The sequence below is a fragment of the Embiotoca jacksoni genome, unplaced genomic scaffold (genome assembly GCF_022577435.1).
Source record: "Embiotoca jacksoni isolate LCO1_2020_lvr unplaced genomic scaffold, fEmbJac1.0.p SCAF_10, whole genome shotgun sequence".
Classification (NCBI taxonomy): domain Eukaryota; kingdom Metazoa; phylum Chordata; class Actinopteri; family Embiotocidae; genus Embiotoca; species Embiotoca jacksoni.
The window spans coordinates 14,662,051-14,679,602 of NW_027185230.1; the positions used below are offsets into that span (position 1 = coordinate 14,662,051).

At 41.0% G+C, this 17,552-nt stretch overlaps 1 protein-coding gene across 2 annotated transcripts in view; it reads right to left on the reverse strand.

Annotated features, from left to right (window-relative positions):
* Nucleotides 1-7,317, reverse strand: part of fibcd1b (fibrinogen C domain containing 1b) — a 101,975-nt gene extending 94,658 nt beyond the window's left edge. For both annotated transcript variants that reach the window (XM_069168746.1, XM_069168737.1), the window contains exon 1: nucleotides 6,386-7,317. In XM_069168746.1, coding sequence (XP_069024847.1) covers nucleotides 6,386-6,457 — 72 coding nt within the window. In that variant the 5' untranslated portion in view covers nucleotides 6,458-7,317. The remainder of the gene's footprint in view (nucleotides 1-6,385) is intronic.
* Between the last annotated feature and the right edge of the window lie 10,235 nt (nucleotides 7,318-17,552).

Here is a 17,552-nt window from a genome sequence, read left to right on the forward strand (position 1 = left end):
CCTACTCAGCTTTGCTTTTCTTCATATCTATTAAAAAAAAAACACAGAAGACGGCAGTGTCATCGTGTGCATTATGCTCGCCCACACACACACCTATAAGGACAAGTAAATGTGCAGAATCACACACACCTTTTGTAATGCACTTAAAATGCACAAAATCAACACGATCACCGGAATCACCAATCGAATTAGGTACAAATACTTTCCATTGCAGCTGTAGGTCTGGATGCAAGCGTGCCCTCTGGAGCATTTAAGGCTTCTGTGATGAGCCTTGCAAACGATCCAACTGTCGACTGTGGAAAAAGACTGTCTTTTCCTTCAAGAGCAGTGTGTGGTATATCTGATAACAAGCCTTTGTTGGAGGTATGTGGGATTTCAAGCAGCTGGAATATATCTGCGTCATCTCGCAAAAGGTACATGTGCCCCCAGCTAGCCTGCCGTCTGCTCAGCACTCATCTGGGACCTTCTGTGATTCATACTCTCCAACCCTCCCATGTCCTTTCTACTCTACTTTGGGTTACTCTTTTCTTTCTCTACTCTGGCCCCTACTTTTTTTTTTTATATTATTATTCTTCAGCTATTATCGAATCCTGTTTTCATTCTTGTCCTTCCATGCCTCTCTCTCTCTCACTATTTTTTCTTTTCTTTTCCTCTCAAGGCCTCTTGGTCACCTTGCAGCACCAGAAATCTGATATTGAAATGCCCTGTCCCTTCATGTCAGCAAGAGCTATTGAAAGAGAGAAAATGAGAAAAAAAGACGTAGAATGGCACTAGGGTCAGATAACAAAGGCAAACAGAAGATGAGCAAGGCCAAGAGCACAACGGACAGCTGCTGTCGTGTATAACCTTCAGACCAGTAAAGCCTCAGCTTTCCAGTGCTGCTGCGGCATCTGCATGTTACACTAAAAACAAATCTCTCTGCAGCAGAAACCTATAAACAAAATCGCATGCTGCTACATTAAAGCACTAAATCACTTTCTATGAAAAAGAAAAGCAGCACTCTTCACTTATGTAACAACTTGACAGTAATGGCTCATTACCACTTTGATCCACCAACACACAGACTCCTCTCACACATTCATACCTTCACTCTAACAATAGGCCCACACTCCTGTGAGCCACTTAGGTTTTGATCCCACAATTCAACGTTACTAAAGCAATGGGTTTCAACACAAAGCGTATATAGATGTGTTCAAAGCTAGTTGGAGGATGATATTGTACCGATAGAAAAAAAAAATATGTCAGAGGAGAGAGGTGATTAGAAACACATTTCTGTGTGTGAAGAGCCATGCGCACTGGAAGATGAAAACTACAAGGGAACATTAAGGCTTTGAAAGTCATTAGAATGCATGCCAATTTAAATGTGGTGCTGTTATGAAGAGCAGCGAAATCAGTGACACTGAGCGATTCCTTTTTTTATTTTCTTGATAAATCGAAAAACTCTCCCATCTACACCCGCCAGCCCCCCTCCCCCATGGTATTTAAAAAAAGGAACAATGGATTGATAGAAGTGCAAGATCACATGAGCAAAGCATGCAGAGACCCACACAGATACATCAAACTGTGCTTTTATATGAAGCACAACTCTCAAACACATGTAGCTGACACGGTCTAATTTGATCATCCTCTCCTTTTAAGATGGTTGACGTCCCTCAGCAGTGATCTACGCGTGATAAAACGCACAAATAAAACAATATTTACATGAACATACAACACATGGAAACACAAAAATACATTCAAAAAATGTTCTCTGATTTTTTTTGTTAGAGACTACAATCTGTACAAATGAAAACAATCACACGCTGTAAACTCAAGGTAGGAAAGATGCAACACTTCCATTTATCTCGTTAATTTGTACGTGTTGAACTCGTCTTTGTGTTGGTATTTGTGCATATCATCATAATCTGCCAGCTGTATATGAGAAATGTGTGATGTGAGACATGAATAAAGGACTTTTGGTAGGCTGTAAAAACTTCTGCCATCAGGTGCCACCCCAGAGCAAGGCAGGGGGAGACTGAAAGCTGGGGTTGTTAGAGTTGCACTGCCGTCACAGCAAGACCCCCCCACAGGGAAATCACAAGCCCAGTGAACCAGGGAAGTCTCTCTGCTCTGTTTTGCTCCAGTCCACACTGCCTCCTCTACCTCTGGCCAGCTCAGCAGGTTCATTAGTTCGACAAGGGTACCCGCAAAAACCAGCCAGTCCACATCTCTCTCTCTCTCTCTCTCTCTCTCACACACACACACACACACACACACACACACACACACACACACACACACACAAACACACACACACTCACACACACACACACACACACACACAGTACACAGCTATAATCTCCACCTCTCAACATGTTATAAACTCTTACTGCAAGGCTGTTTCACATGTTAGTGGTGTCTAGCAAAAAAAGAAACAGGTCTTACAGTATCATGGTACGACTCTCAGAAAGATACAGCACTAAAGATGTATCAGTTTATAGTGGAGCATTATTATTAGAGCTGAACAATGAATTAAGATTGTGATTTGAAAGGTTTCATATTGCAAGTGCAGCCTTATTAAATGTAATTTAAAGAACAATGTCTCAACAAGCCACAGCTAGTGTAAAGTTTAAGCTGGCAGCTGTTTATTCCTCCCGGGACGATGACAACGACAGTTCATTGCCCATCATCTGGACAATTTGCTCTCTGTAGGCATGTCAATGTTTTTAATTTAATCATTATTTAGAATTACCAAATGTACAGTAAGTAAAACCATGACCCTCTTTTCGCTCTGTTTTTGGTCTCCACCAACTCTTGATGTCACACAAAAAACTATAAATCTGGACCTTAGAGATTCAGAGCTGTGAAGCAGTTTGTTCTGTCATTCTGTGAAGCTAATGATAGCTTAAACAGAGAGTAGTACTGCAACATTTAGCACATCTTCAGAATACTAATGTCAGCTACTGTCAATGGAAGGATCCTTGTGCAGCCACCAGCAGAAATTTGTACACCATTAGTGGAATTTCTTGTAGTGTTTACAATGCATAGCTATTTCACATATTTTCCAGGAAAACTAAGCTATTTTTTTAAAAAGTGTTTTAAAACACAAACTTGGTATTGATTCTATTCTTGTAGAAGTAAGATTACTTCCTGATTACGCTCGGTTTGATACAATTTTGGGCCTGTAAGTGTAATTTATAGAAAATAATCACACTATTTGTCCGAAAAATATTGCCACGGTAAGTGTGTTTTGTGCTGTGAAGGCAAATCGTCCTTCCTTCTTACAGCTTTGTGCCTAAAGTTAAGGAAACATAAACATCTTATCTATTGTTAAGATTATTTGTTAATTTAGCGATTGGGTTCCTCTTCGACTTTGATCTGTTTGTGTTCGCCCGAGGTCCTAAAGTGAAGCTTTGGAGTTGGCAAATTGTCAGATACCACGCCTCTTTAGTTCAGTGTGAGCTGGCGAGGCACAGCTGTATTCTATTGGTTTTCTAGACATACACAAACAGTCCTTTCAGTGCTTTGGAAAGTTTGGAGTTCCCAGAGTGTTATTGATTACTACCTCCAATCCAAGTGGGAAACCCCATTGGGCCTCGCTGCCTTCTCAGCTGTACTGTGTGTGTGTGTGTGTGTGTGTGTGTGTGTGTGTGTGTGTGTGCGTGAATGTGTGCGTGCGTGCGTGTGTGTGTGAGTGTGCGTGTGTGCGTGTGTGAGTGTGTGTGTGTGCGTGTGTGTGTTTGTGTTTGCATGCGTGGGCCATGTGGTGAAGAAGAGAAACACATCCACATGTACAGTATAGCCATATACTGTCTACTGTATGTGTGTACAGACATTATGATATTAAATTGCGACAAGAGTTGTTGCTTTAGTTGCGTTCATGGTCGATTGAAGTGATTATGGAAACAGATATAGAAATTTAGCTCGCATTCCCAAAAATCAATGTTGGTGTTTTTACAGGACAATATTATATCTTTAGCTATTTGTGTTTTTTTTTTTCTTTTCTGTCCTGAGCAGTCATAGAAAAAAGAAGGCAAGTATATTGACTATTTTTATTATTAACCATTTTTTTTTTTTCACCAGTCAGTTTTTATTCCCCTCAAATCTAAAAAAGCAGTAATGGCAAACAGCAAACCTTGACTTTTTTCAGGTCTTTCTTTTTCTATCAGAAACTCTATATGGACATTCCACGGTAGAGTTCACTCGCAATACTGTAAGTTAAGACCATATCTGACCACATAACCTCAGTCTCAGTGGCTCCTTATCTCCTGACTTAGCTGACAAAGCTGACTTTAAGTTGCACTCGAATCCCCGTTTTACTCTAACTGCCTCCCGTTCTGTTATAGAAAAGGGCATGGGGGTGACAGCGCACCTACAGCAACAAATCAAATATGCAGAGTAACCAGACAAATGCCAGGCCATGTTTTGTAATATCAAAACCAACAGAGGGGCCACTAAAGATCTCTATTACATGGTCCCTCCCCACTGGGTCTGAAATGACTGTGTCAATAGCGCAAGACTGGAGATAAAGGTTTTGGTGTTACTGCTCGAGGTTACAGAGTGAGAAAGAGTATTTATGTGTGTCTGCGTGTGATAGCAAAATAACAAGAGCACGAGAAGGAGACGGATTGATGTGGGGAGGAGTGAGACAGATAGGAGCATTAGCCCTCCCCATTTCCCGAAACAACCTCTCATCTCATCCAACATCCTCCGATGCCGTCTGATCCGGAGTGAGCATTGAAGTTGTGTGACATATTTTTGCCTTTTCATCCTTCAGGCTTACCACTCAGCATGTTACAGCTCAATCGAGTCATTTAGATTTCTTTTTTTTTTTTTTTTACAAGTGCTCAGACATGAAAAAAAAAAAAAAAAAAAAAAAATCAAAATAAATCTCATGGCATAGCATTCCCTATTTGCAGATTCTTTTTTTCTGGTATTACAGGACACACAATCGTCAACCCAGGGCAGACACATTTAGTATTCACGTGACCTTCACGTGGTTATGAAAGAGGCAAAGCTTGTAGGCAGCAAGGCAAAAATGTTGGCCTCAGCTCCATCTCATGAGCACTGAGGTTACATGACAACCTGCCATGTGTAACATAAGAAAAATTAACTACAGCCTCGGATAAATCAATACAAATATAATGATGACTCAACTCAGTCCCAGTTCATGGAGTGCCACCATGCAAATGACTTAGACTCCAGTCCAGAAGAGCAGAAGAAAGCGAGCCACATATCTCACAAGCTGCTTTAAGTTGCAGGAAATGAGCCACAGGCGTGTTTTCTTCCAACGGTTGCATGCTGAATGATACAATCCACATACTTCAGAGTTTATAGAACAGCGAAGAGCAAACATTTATTTATGAGAGCTTTCTTGCTGTAGTCAAAGTGGTGATGAAAGAGGCTATCAGGGGAAGAAAATTGATCATTCTTCAAGTAGCCCATTAGGCAATTTATACTATACACTGCTGTTACCTTTTTCATGAGAAGCTATTTGGTTGGGCGAAACCAAATTAAAGCTGCAGCCCATAATTAGAAATATGTAGCACCATAGTTTCTCCAGCAGAGCATTTCTAAATGTCTCTCAGGAACTTTTCAGCACCTTTACATTACTTTTCATCAATGTGTCATAACAATTAAACCCATCTTCAGCCTTATTAAGCAAAAGAAAGGTAACTCCCTCTGTTATTTGTAATGCTTCAACGGTGACCCCCGAAATCCGATTTGGTGTTCCAGAGGAGCCCTCCTCTCCCTTACAGGCTGTCAATAACCCTCTACTGACCTTGTGAAAACACATTGACTATTCCCCAAAGTGAGCTCGCCTGGCTGCAACACAACGCACGTCCGCTCCTGTCTCAATTCATCCGAGCAGGAGACAGCTCTGAAGAGCTGTGGAGTGTTAATAGCTATTGGAAGATGTCTGTGCCTGCCAAGTTTCTACACTCCTAACAACATAAATGCGTTTTTCCAGACATTCAAGTACAGCCTTGGTCTAATATGGGGAGGAAATGTGGGGAAGATGTAACCGAGATGCGCAAACAATGATCTCCTGCAGTGATTTTTTTTATTATTTTTTTTTTTTTACCATTATCCTCTTCAATTAATCTATTTTCCAATAATTCTAACGAGCACATTCACGGGTTGAGACACGCTAAACAGAAGTAGCCATGCTGGTGTGATCTGCGGGTGGGTTATAGACAATAGCTATGACAAGAAGAGAAGTAAAGCTCAGGGAGTCGGTGGGGAAAAAAAAAAAAAAAAGCTCATCTGCAGCTACACTGTCTCCACAGTGCAGTGGATTCGCCCGAGAGGCACATCACCAAATACACCGTGGCACACTGCACCAAGCAGATGCACCACTCCTCATAAAACCCACGGCGCAGTTCTGCAGGTTGTGCGAACGTACCTGGTTTTTATGCCGAGTTCCATCTTCGAGTTCAGAAGAGCTGTTCATGATTCCCCATCGGTCATTTACCATCCTACGAAGAAGCTGCGCATTGGATCCGCCTGTTTGTTCCAGGCGGCAGAGAATAATAAGCCCACACTTTTCAAGTCTTTTACCTGTGATTAAGACTACTCCATGGAAAACAATGGGGTACTGATCGTTAAAAAAAAAAAAAAAAAAAAAGAGAGGAACGAGGCACAACTACTTTAGCGGCTGAGCACCCGGACACACCGCACGAATTACGCACCAAAATGGAACTTGAATCCCTCCCGAGAGTTTCCTGATTGTCTATCCGTTATTCCAATCAAAAACGATAAAAAAAAATACTTTTTTTCTTACAGGCTCCAGGGTTTTTAACTGGACTCAAAAATGCATGACGATTATAGTGGGTTTAACAAAAAAACAAGAAATAACCCCAAAATGATCCCGGGCACGGAGGGCAGTCCTTTTTTTTTTTTTTACTCCAAAAGAAGGAATCGCCAAAATCTTCTTTAACTCAGATTGCAAAGAGCAACCTGACCGTTTAGTCCATCCACTCCGGTTACCAGGACAGTCTGAGACGCGAGGATGACCAGGACTGTGTCCACTTCTGACTGAGCAGGTAAAGGCAGGATGGGATAGGGTCCCACAGCCTCCGAGTCCTTTTTTTTTTTTTTTTACTTGTTTATCTCCCAGAAACCTCCGCTATCAAACCCACGGGACGGAGCCTCCTTCATTTGCGCCAGTTCTGATCTGGCTGGTATTTCATACAGATGCCTTTGACAAGACGGCTGCGTGGAGATTATCGTGCTCCTGCTTGTGAGCCGCACGGGGCGCTCCGTGCCTCCGTCTGTCAATCAGCGTGTCCCTTCGGTACGCGCGGCGCGCTCCACGGCACCGTTCCCTTCCCTGTACCGCCCTGCCCCCGAATGCTGTGCCACTGCCTCGCCGCCTGCTGCCTCGATCACTTCCACCACACCGCGGACCCTCCTATTCCGCTGCAGCCCAAACAATAGCAGATAATAGAAAACATATGTGAAGACTGCAGACGGGGGTTAAACATTATCCCCGGATTAGATGGCTGATAAAATCTTCCTGCAGGAAAGGTTGCATCACATTAGAAAGATTATCACTCCGCAGTCACTTCATTATGTTTTTTTTGTAATTAAATGTTAATGACTGGCTGTGAGATCACCCATGACTTCTAATTTGAGTGCCAGCCTTTTAGAAGTAGGGGTGCTTGTTTGGTAATTTAAAGCAAAAAAGAACCTCACTATGGTAGAAATAATAATATATATAAAAAAAGATGAAACAGAATATTCAACTGGAGCAACTGCCTCATTTATTTCACAGAAATCAGACCACCAAAGCCCTTTCCTAGATTAACACAAGTGTATCTGAGGTGCATTCCAAGATCACTGCACATTAAGTATCAAAACTTGACATATATATATATATAAAAAAAAAAAGGCAAGCTATACATCTTAACTGGGAATATAGCTGCATCTGTGCAAGGCTATAGGAACAGTAGACTTTCCAACAAGGGAAGGATGTATATAATCAAAACAATACTGATTGTAATAACAGAAAATTTGTGATTTGCTTTTAGAAGCTGCATTTTTTTTGGACCCGGTTCATCAAACTGAAATTGCTCTCAGTGTGCATTAAACCGCTGATTATCAGAGTAAGAAAAACTTTAAGATATGACAAAGAAGTTGAATAACTCAGCGGGGTAAGGTCTCCTCTGTTTGAACTCCAGGTACATCGACTAAAAGATTCCTTGAAAATCAATTCCCGCCTCCTCATTTTTCAGTTGCACTCTGTCCCCCATTACCACCACCCCCCCTCTCCCCCCTCTCTCTCTCCTTCTCCTGTGCACAGTCATTACTGTCAATAATGTGTCCCACAAGACCGGTGGTGTTTTGGTTCAGTTAAGGTAGGATGACAGACAGATGATTAGAGGTCTAATCATTGGTGTGGGGGACACCAAAGCAAGAGTAAAATTACTCATCTCTGTGATGAACATGCAATCACAGGGGGGCGTGAGGGAAAAGGGGTTGGTTTAGGGGGGAGGATTGGTTTAGGGGGGGGGGTAATGCAAAATAGCGTCAGTGCCTCACAATGTGCATCGTCAGCAGGTCTGACATCCACCAGCAGATTGAGGGCATGTTGTAAGGTGGGTATAGTTTGTCATGGGTGACAGCCCATCCGGAGGAAAAATAACAAGTGAAATGTTATGACACGCGGCATTAAACTCAGGTGAATGTTCTGTCCTTTGTGTCTTATTCTACTTGGATAAAGTGTCATTCAATTTTGGGTTTTTGATAAAGAATTAAAGCCAGCACACATAATCTTGTTACTGGTGGAGGGATGTGCCCCTCCCCTTTTCCAATCAGTGTTAAAACAGCCGTATATAAACACTGAAATCTCTTGTGAAATAAAGGATTTATTCAAATACGCCAATTGTGGCGTAAAATGTTGCTCAGATCCCATAGCTCCCATAATATAACTGAAAAAAGTATTTTTTTGAGGGTCTTTAAAATGTGCTTTAACTAATGTGGGGCAAGTTCCCCAAAAACAAATCATCTCAAAACCCTCATTATTAACACAGTTTAATAAAAGTTCCTACAGTTTTCACATGTATTTTCCAAAGGACATCATTGCAACAGCTTGTGGCGAGTAACTATTTAAAGATTTAGTGGCATAGATTAATTCAATCGAAAGCATCGTAATTCAATGAAAGGAATCAATCTCTTGAAGTGAGTTAAGAATGTCAATTTAAGAATAAAAAGGAATGACTTTTTTCTTTCATGTTGCAGTACTGTGCAGCTTAGTTTTTTTTTTCTTTATTAATCTGACTCGCCCTCTAATTTGTTCACTTCCTTTTTACATAAATGTGTGACTGCATGTTTCTAATCGTATTCAATATGCACAATACTGTCTATTATGCAAATGTATGACGAGGTGCACAAATGACATACGTACAGCTGGCTGCAATGTGCACATTCTGTTCATGGATATGTAAACATATGCATGTTTGCAAACAGTTGGAGGTATTGGCGTGTTCACGGGTATGTGGGTGAAGGTAAACATGTAGATATAAATGCAGCATGTACTGCAGCTACATATAGTTCGTTGTGCATATACAATATTAGCACCTGTGTGTTTCACTCTCAGCTAACAGACACATTTTGCACATTCCTCAGACATATTTTTTTTTTATTTCATTCATTTTGTGGTTTTGCTCTCATAATTGTTGTCAATTTTATCACAGACTCTTCTCGGAAACATTAATCTCACATTCAAGAAAAACAATCCAATGACATGGTGAATTGTGGGAACTTGATAGGTTTGCTAAATCACTAATTTCAGTGATTTCTATGAGCGTGAAATATATTTCTTTTGAAACAAGAGTAGAGTGACACATGACTTCATTTGCAGGAACTCATGAAACAGTTTTAAATGAGTGTGTCATATATCATATGTAAAAACCGACATACAGTATTGACTTGTGCTAACTGGAACGAAAGGCTGTTAACACCAAATGTATTTTTGCACCCCGAGGTCGTGGTTCCTATTTGATGAAAAAAAAAAGAGAGAGAAACATGCAAACATTGCACATTTTCTGACAAACTGCAGAGATATTCAATTTAGCCTTCAACCTTCGGGGGTTTGACAATATATTGTAATAAGATAGCGATTTCGTTTTCAATGAATGAGCCGTGACTTTAATATCAAGGGGGGAGGGGCTTAATGGAGGTCTGCCAAATACACAGCAGAGCAAGCCATTGTAGTGAGACCCTTGGTCACAGCAGCTGGTGGTCATGTCTATGTCTGATAACGTGTGGGCTTTGCAGATAGGTGTATGTGTGTGTGTGTGTGTGTGTGTGTGTGTGTGTCTGTATGTTTATGTTCATGTGCATGTGCATGTGCATGTGCATGCTCAGTTCTGGCCTCATCTCTGAATGTCACTGAAACCTGATCAGCCAGAGACATTCAGAGGAAAAAAAGGGAGAAATCTCCCAGGAAGAGCTGTTTATCTCTACAATTAGCCCAAACAATGCAGCTCTTTATTGGATTTGGTGTAAATGTGTCCTGATATCCAATGACTTTGTGTTGTGTGTGATGTTGTGCTTAAGCTCCGTACTTTGTTACAGTTTCACTGCCTGGGATTTTTTTTTTATTCTTTTTTTTCCCTTGGCTGTTTCCTTTTTTTTTTTTTTAATTTTCACGCATGGACTGGCAGCAGGACGAATGCACAGAACTGTGAAGAACCAACAGTGTGAACTGCCCTTCCCAAAATGCCAAGCCTATATTTTTTCTTAAATGACAGAGATGCAAAAAAGGAAAGAATAAAAGCGATAAAGCGACGTGTGAAAGACCGGAACGATGGTAAAGAATATACGAGTAAAATTATGGGTTCATGAAGAACAGTGCAGAACGGTTGAATATGGGGTAATACACTGTCAGAGAGGCTTACTAGAAGAACAGCTGTTTATAAACTAGTAAGAAGTATATATGCACGTAGAGATGCACACAAGTACATTCCCACATCAGGATGGGTGTACATACAGGAAAAGTATTTCTGGAAAAAAAGAAAGAAAGTGAACTCCCAAAAACACACCGAATATCTGTAAATGAAATCAAAGTGTCCGTCCCTCGACACTCATCAAAAGAATTCAGCGGAAAATCAATAAGGGACACAAACACAGACTGTGCAGGCAGAGGGAGAAATCTCTGGTGTTATTAATGCGTAACGATGGTCTTCTCTCGAGAATCCAAAGGGGGGGGGCAAACCGCTCGCACCTCTGAAGTGCAAAGTCAAAGGCAGTGTTGCATCTATCCCCGGCTGCTCTGTTAATTCCCAAACTTAGCCCGAAGTTAGCCATCGGTGCAGGACATGATTGAGGTTACTGATACACCAGATTCCTTGCAGAGCTTTTCGCTCTGCCCCGTCGCTTTTTTTTTTTCAGTTTGAATATCAACCCCGAGGGGCACAGCTATTCCATCAAACACTCGCACATATACACCCGCCTGCAAACACACATTCTTGAGAACTAAAGGTCCAGTGATTGCAACCGAGTCTGGTTGCAGATCGAGGTGACATTTACTAATGGGGTAATTAGGCTTAGATCTGGGCGATGGAATTACATAAATAATGGATGATCACAAAAGAGATTATAATGATTATGAGCTTGAAAATATGGTCGGTGTTTCAAACACTTTACGACCAGCAAACTGTCTCCGTCACTGTCTTCATTACTGCATCCAAGTGCTGATTGTAGTCTTTATCTTTGATCTTCTGCAGTATTCATAGGAACGATCATAAGCTTCATGGCTTTTCAATGAGTCAAGTGTTCCTTGGGCTCATGTTTCCAATCTGATGGACGATATTGTACAACTCATGTAGTCCTATATGTTATGCCGTCACTGTCTCGTTGGCGCTCTATTTACCTATTGGCTCACCGTCAGAATATCTCCATGAGCCGCCGAGCTGTGTTTGTTGAATGGTTTGTAATTATCCGCGGGCCTCCCTTGGGCAATGCTCCCAGGTACCTCTTGCAAGTATACGACTCTGATTAACCCTTTCTTCTAAAAGCTACCATTCTTTGCAGGGGGATGAGATTTGTAACCAACACGCCATTAAAAGCAAAGAGTGTCAGAGATTCATTAATCATGCAGGTGGAAGAAATCAACTTGTGCATTGTTTAGCTGCAACCTCTTCCTCCTGTGTTAATCAGCACTCACCTCTCACCCTTTTTTCACTTATTTCAACCCGCTTCCTCACTCGCTCTCCATGTTCAACTAAAACGGCATCAAACACGCTTACCTACCATTAACACACAAATATATGAGCCTATTGCCCTTCCCGGTACGGAAGGTCGTTCATGCCGTATTTCATGTGAGACTGAAATTCCCGAGTGGTTTAAATCCAATCTGAACCTCTTTGGGCAATTGGGAATTAAGTGGGCAGGAAGTAATCCAAAAATGCTTGTTCTTGTAAGGTCTTAGAATTCCATTAAGTATCTTTACCCCCCACAGGGACATCCCTGTACGCATGGTGTAGTCGAAAACTTAACGTGACTTACTTAATTTCCATTAAATCTCTGAATCTCTGCAGCTGTAAATCACATATGTTCACATGTTTTCTTCTTTGGACGTGACTAAATCTACCGTAGGCTTTCTTAACATGGAAAGCCTCGTAAATCTGTAAGTTTATTCTTCATCCCCATTTTAGTCACAGCTTTTCCTTTGGCTCATGATTGCGTTTGTGTATTAGATCTAAACATGTGGATTTATAAAATATTGACTTCCCCGCCTTCAATTGCATCTCAAAGTTTAGGTACGCCCTGTAAAAGTGGGAGGACACCTCATCTAACCTCACAAGCAAAGCGTGTCAATAAGTGGTAGGTCTTGGGATAAAGAGCACACCCCACTGAGTTTTCAGCCTTTGAGCTTTCAGGAGATTGTAATCTACCCCAAGTGAAAGATCCATTAAATAGCTTAAGGACTTTTGTTAATATTGAAGGATTGTTACATTCAAAAAGAAAACGCGTCCCTTTTAAATGCAGACCACCCACTCAGCTCTCATCTTTTACAGTACGATGTGCAATTAAAAACTTCAGAGACTGCGCTTGTAACAAGCAAAAAATGTACCCGATTTAAATCTGGCCACATCAGCTTCAAAGTCGAGGTGATACATTGCTGCGGACGTTTCTGCCACTCTTGGAACGCTCCCGGGAAGCCCAGTTCTCTAATTGCATCAAGCACCCTTTGCGATTCACGCTGTGCAGGCCATCAAAACAGTGACCCTTCAGCTTGAACTTACTCTAGAAAGTACAGAAAAAGTCAAATCTGGCGAGAAGTGGTGGAGGGGAGCAACAATTACGCAAGAAATTGTGAGCCGGGTGCGTTGTCGTGTTGAAGAACCTAAATGCCATCTTACCACAGTTCAGGTGGTTTGCGCCAAATGTTTTTCCTCCGACCCTTCAAAATTCAGTGTCGACGGTTTGATCCTGGGGGACGACTTTGTGGTGCACCAACCCACAAATTACAAAGAGGACTATGAGTATGCTCTTGCGCTCCTGACTTTACGTGCCTTCTTCAGTCTTGGCTAGTGACGTTCTGCCCCTCTTGAAATACGTCTGGCTTATTGCTTTAATTACTGCAGGCATTTTGAAGCATTTCAAATGTCTCTGTTGCCAATTTCCTGACACATAACTGAATGTGTGCTCTCTGCTCAAGTTGGATGAATAGAAATCACAAATGTACACGTAACACAGCTGCCAATGTCATTCAAGTGACCAAATTTGGAACAGCACAAAAGTTATCTCTTCCCTCTGCTCCATGCGCATTACTGTTGTGTGCTTTGTTGTGGCGCACCCGGAACAGTCTTTGAACCATTTGATCACACATCGTATGTTGTGGCATTGCATGTTGTGAAAATTGGTGGCAGGATTACTGTAATGTTAAATCAGGGTGTGTCTACAACAACAACAAATAGCAAAGAGGCCTGGTCGGATGCGGGCTGCAAATCTGAAAGTCACCATTGGGCCAAATTAGCAGCAAAGGTGTTTCAGCGTCATATCAAGCTCTCTGACATCAATCGTACATGCTGAGGGGGAAAAAAAAACACGAAAACATCTTGGCACCCTGACTTTGATTCATTTTAGCCATGCCCATCCAGGACTAGAATAGGTTCCAGTTCTCATCACCATGATATATATCAGAGAAATAGTAATTTGTTACAGTCTTCAATTTTTGCTTTTAGTTACAACCACTGACTGCTGGCCAGCTGGTCTCAAAATTATAAAAGATGGCCGGCTCTCTCATAATCACCCTTTAAGAATATAGAGGAGAAATGTGATAAATACATAATTTGCATGTAATTTGGATTTTTTTTTTTTTTTTTTTTTTTTAAGTTTGGGATCATTTATCATGATTTTATGAGGCTGCACCGTGTGACCCCGGAGCTCTGGAAATGGGTCAGGTGGAGTGAGAGAGAGAGAGAGAGTCTCTCCCGTGGCCATATTATCTAGTAATATGTATAAAAATACCAAAGAAGGGAGATGAAATTCTACTCCTTAAAACTCAGCCTGTATCAGCGCGCTTCAATGTGAAACCAAAGAGCCTGAACCAAAGTGAAGAATGGAAATGGAAAATAATAATCATGATATCTCCAGCTTGCTTGAAATATCACAGCTATTGGATTTGATGACAGATGGGTTAGGACAGAATGTCAAGCCACTGAACCCAATCCTGGCTATAAAGTAAAACAGTACCTTGATAGAAGAGCGGCATGTGGGTTGAGTGGCCATGGATGAAAGAGGCTCCAACTCGTTCATCTTTGGGTTTCGAAGAAATGAGAAGAAAAAAAAAAATCAAGTCATGTACAAATACTGTAAATTACCCAGATGGGGGATCAGGCCAAAGGTGTAAGGACCCGCTCTCTGAAAAGCTTTAAAACCAGCTAATTATTTGTGGGGTTATGTCTATCTTGAACCTCCACTGTACAGTATAGAATGTCAAAAAAGAACATCAACTGAATGAATAATTTATATTTTGGCTGGATGCTGGTAATTTTTGTTTGTGGTTAAACCCCAGCCACGAGGCAGGAATGACTTTCTAAATTCGGAGAGACCACATTCTCCTGAGAACTGAGTTCAAACACAACTTAGCTCACTACCTTATGTTTGGGGATTGGGGACATGATGCTGCCAAGATCTTGTTTGTAGATCAACAATGTGGTCATCTCAAGCATTATCTGCAAAATCGTCCTTGGCAAAGTTTTCTGCTGATGTGTCCATAAACATAGAACAAATGTTTATCCTGAACAAATCTGCAAAATATTTACGCTGAATTTATTTCCCTCTACAATATCCAAACGTGGCAGATTAAGCTATTGACAGTTGTGTTTGTGGAACCAAACTATGGTTAGGAAAAAAAATCATTAAAGAAATGTCGGTTGTATAGTGAAATATAAATATGTATTGATCAAAAAGTGACCAGTCTTCATGGACCTTTGTTGAATTAATACAATCCAAGCAAAAAATACAAGCTCAAACAGGGAAACATTAAAAGGACGTCTGCAAGGCTGTAAATTCATCCGTATGGAGGAAGCTGCTTGGTTAAACGTAAACACTGATTTCACACATTGTACCCTGTTTAGATTTTTGGGAACATCTATTACCACTAATGAAACATAAACATTGAGATTTTAAGTCTTTTGTGGCTCCTGAGGGAGAAATGCAAAATCTAATACATTTCCTCAAGTGATGTCATAAAACAGTGTCAATCGGGATGCCACACTACAAATTTTAAATTGAGAAATTGAAGAAAGAAAAAAAAAAATGTGGGGATTTTAAAAAGAGGTGATCTTACCAAATCTCTGTGACCTGCGGCTTATCTCTACTTCAGAGAATTGGCTTTAGACTACATTATCTGCTCCCCGTATAACACAACCAAATCTCAGACTTAAAGGACGGAAGGTCAAGTTATATTCCAGGAAATGGAGGCATCTGATTTAGCCATGGAAGAAGAATAAGTGGAATAAAAAAAAGACAACTTTTAACAGTCTGTACCACATCCTTTACAGCCTCCCCACAGGCAAGGTCACACAGAACATAAAACATCGCAATTTTGCAGCAAAATCAATGTGTTCGAATGGAATTGCTCGGAGTAGATTTGCTCTGTCCACAAGAGCTAATGAGTAGGTGGCAGATTTCTTTTGTGTCCCCCTTAGATAAATCAGGATTTACAATGATTTTTGTTTGTTATAGGTCTGTTTTAGAGCAGTTTTCTGAGCCTTTTTACTTGTATCAGACTGAAACCAATGGGAACCTGTGTTGAATTAATGTGTGGCATGGTTGGGAAGTTACCATCTCATAAGGGGAATACAAAATAGACAGATTTTTATACTGTAGTATCATTTGCAGTAATAATAAAACACATAAAATTAAAAGCCAACCTTTGTCCTTTTCAAACACATAATGATAATTAATTAAGCCTGCTGAATCAGAATTTAAAATAATTTTTATTCAAGTAAATGTGCTAAGTCACTATCGAGCATTTAGGTTGTGTAATTCTGATTGAGGCTGTGGGCCGACTGATGAACGAACAAGCCGGGGATCTGTGGTGGCATTCCGATAAAAAAAAAAAAAATTAAAAAAAAAGAATAAATCACTGGTGGCGCAACAAGTCACTTTTCAACTCTCTTGTGTGTGAGGCGACGTACTGGGACGAAGAGGAAGTGTCTTTCTTCTTTTTCCTGTCTCTGTTAGCGTTGCAAGCACATGGTTACTACGGCTGAACATACAAAGAAACGACTGATGACTATAGACCAGAGGTCTTCAACAGGGTGTCCGCGACCCGAGGTACTGCAGGGGGTCCGTAAAATGTTTGGTTGATCAGACACATTTTTTTTTTTTTCCAAATATTTTTTCCACAAATTTAAATGTCTTTAAATACACATTAACATGAATCCAACATATTGTAGCGAATGGAAAAATGGAGGCCGAAGATGTTATCTTTCAGTAAGAAATGCGCACATTCAGCGACACACAGCAGCTCTCAAGCTGGGCACCGGTTCACTCACAGCGCGAGACTAGCCAAGCCTCCTGCACTTCTCCAGTTTAATATAAAACACAATTTTATACAATACATATAGCAGGGGGTCCCTGCTCCATCTCTCTATCAGTTTGAGGGTCCTTAGCCTGAAAAACGTTGAAGACCCCTGCTGTAGACAATGAAACTTCAAAAACAAATGCAAATCCCAAGAAAAAGAAACAATGTCACACAGGCCTCTGGGAAGAGACGTCCAGAAACACAGCTGCAATTATCGCTTTTCACCAAAGGTGCCGCCAAAGAGAACGTAATGATCTTCAAGAGATCCAAAAAGATTTTCAAGATGTTTGTTCTCATTGTCAGCTTTGTCATTTTCACAGTTAGCTCTGTTTATCCACTACATCCCTAATCAGACTCCCGTGCTCAACATTGACGCTAGTCATCCGAGGCTTTCCGTCAAAGACATCATGACTCCTGGCTGCATTTGAAGTCTGCGGTGTACAGTGTGAACATAAAAGGAGACAGGATTGGTCTTTGTGGGGCTGAAGAGCTACTTACCAACTGTTCAAGCACACACTGCCTTAGC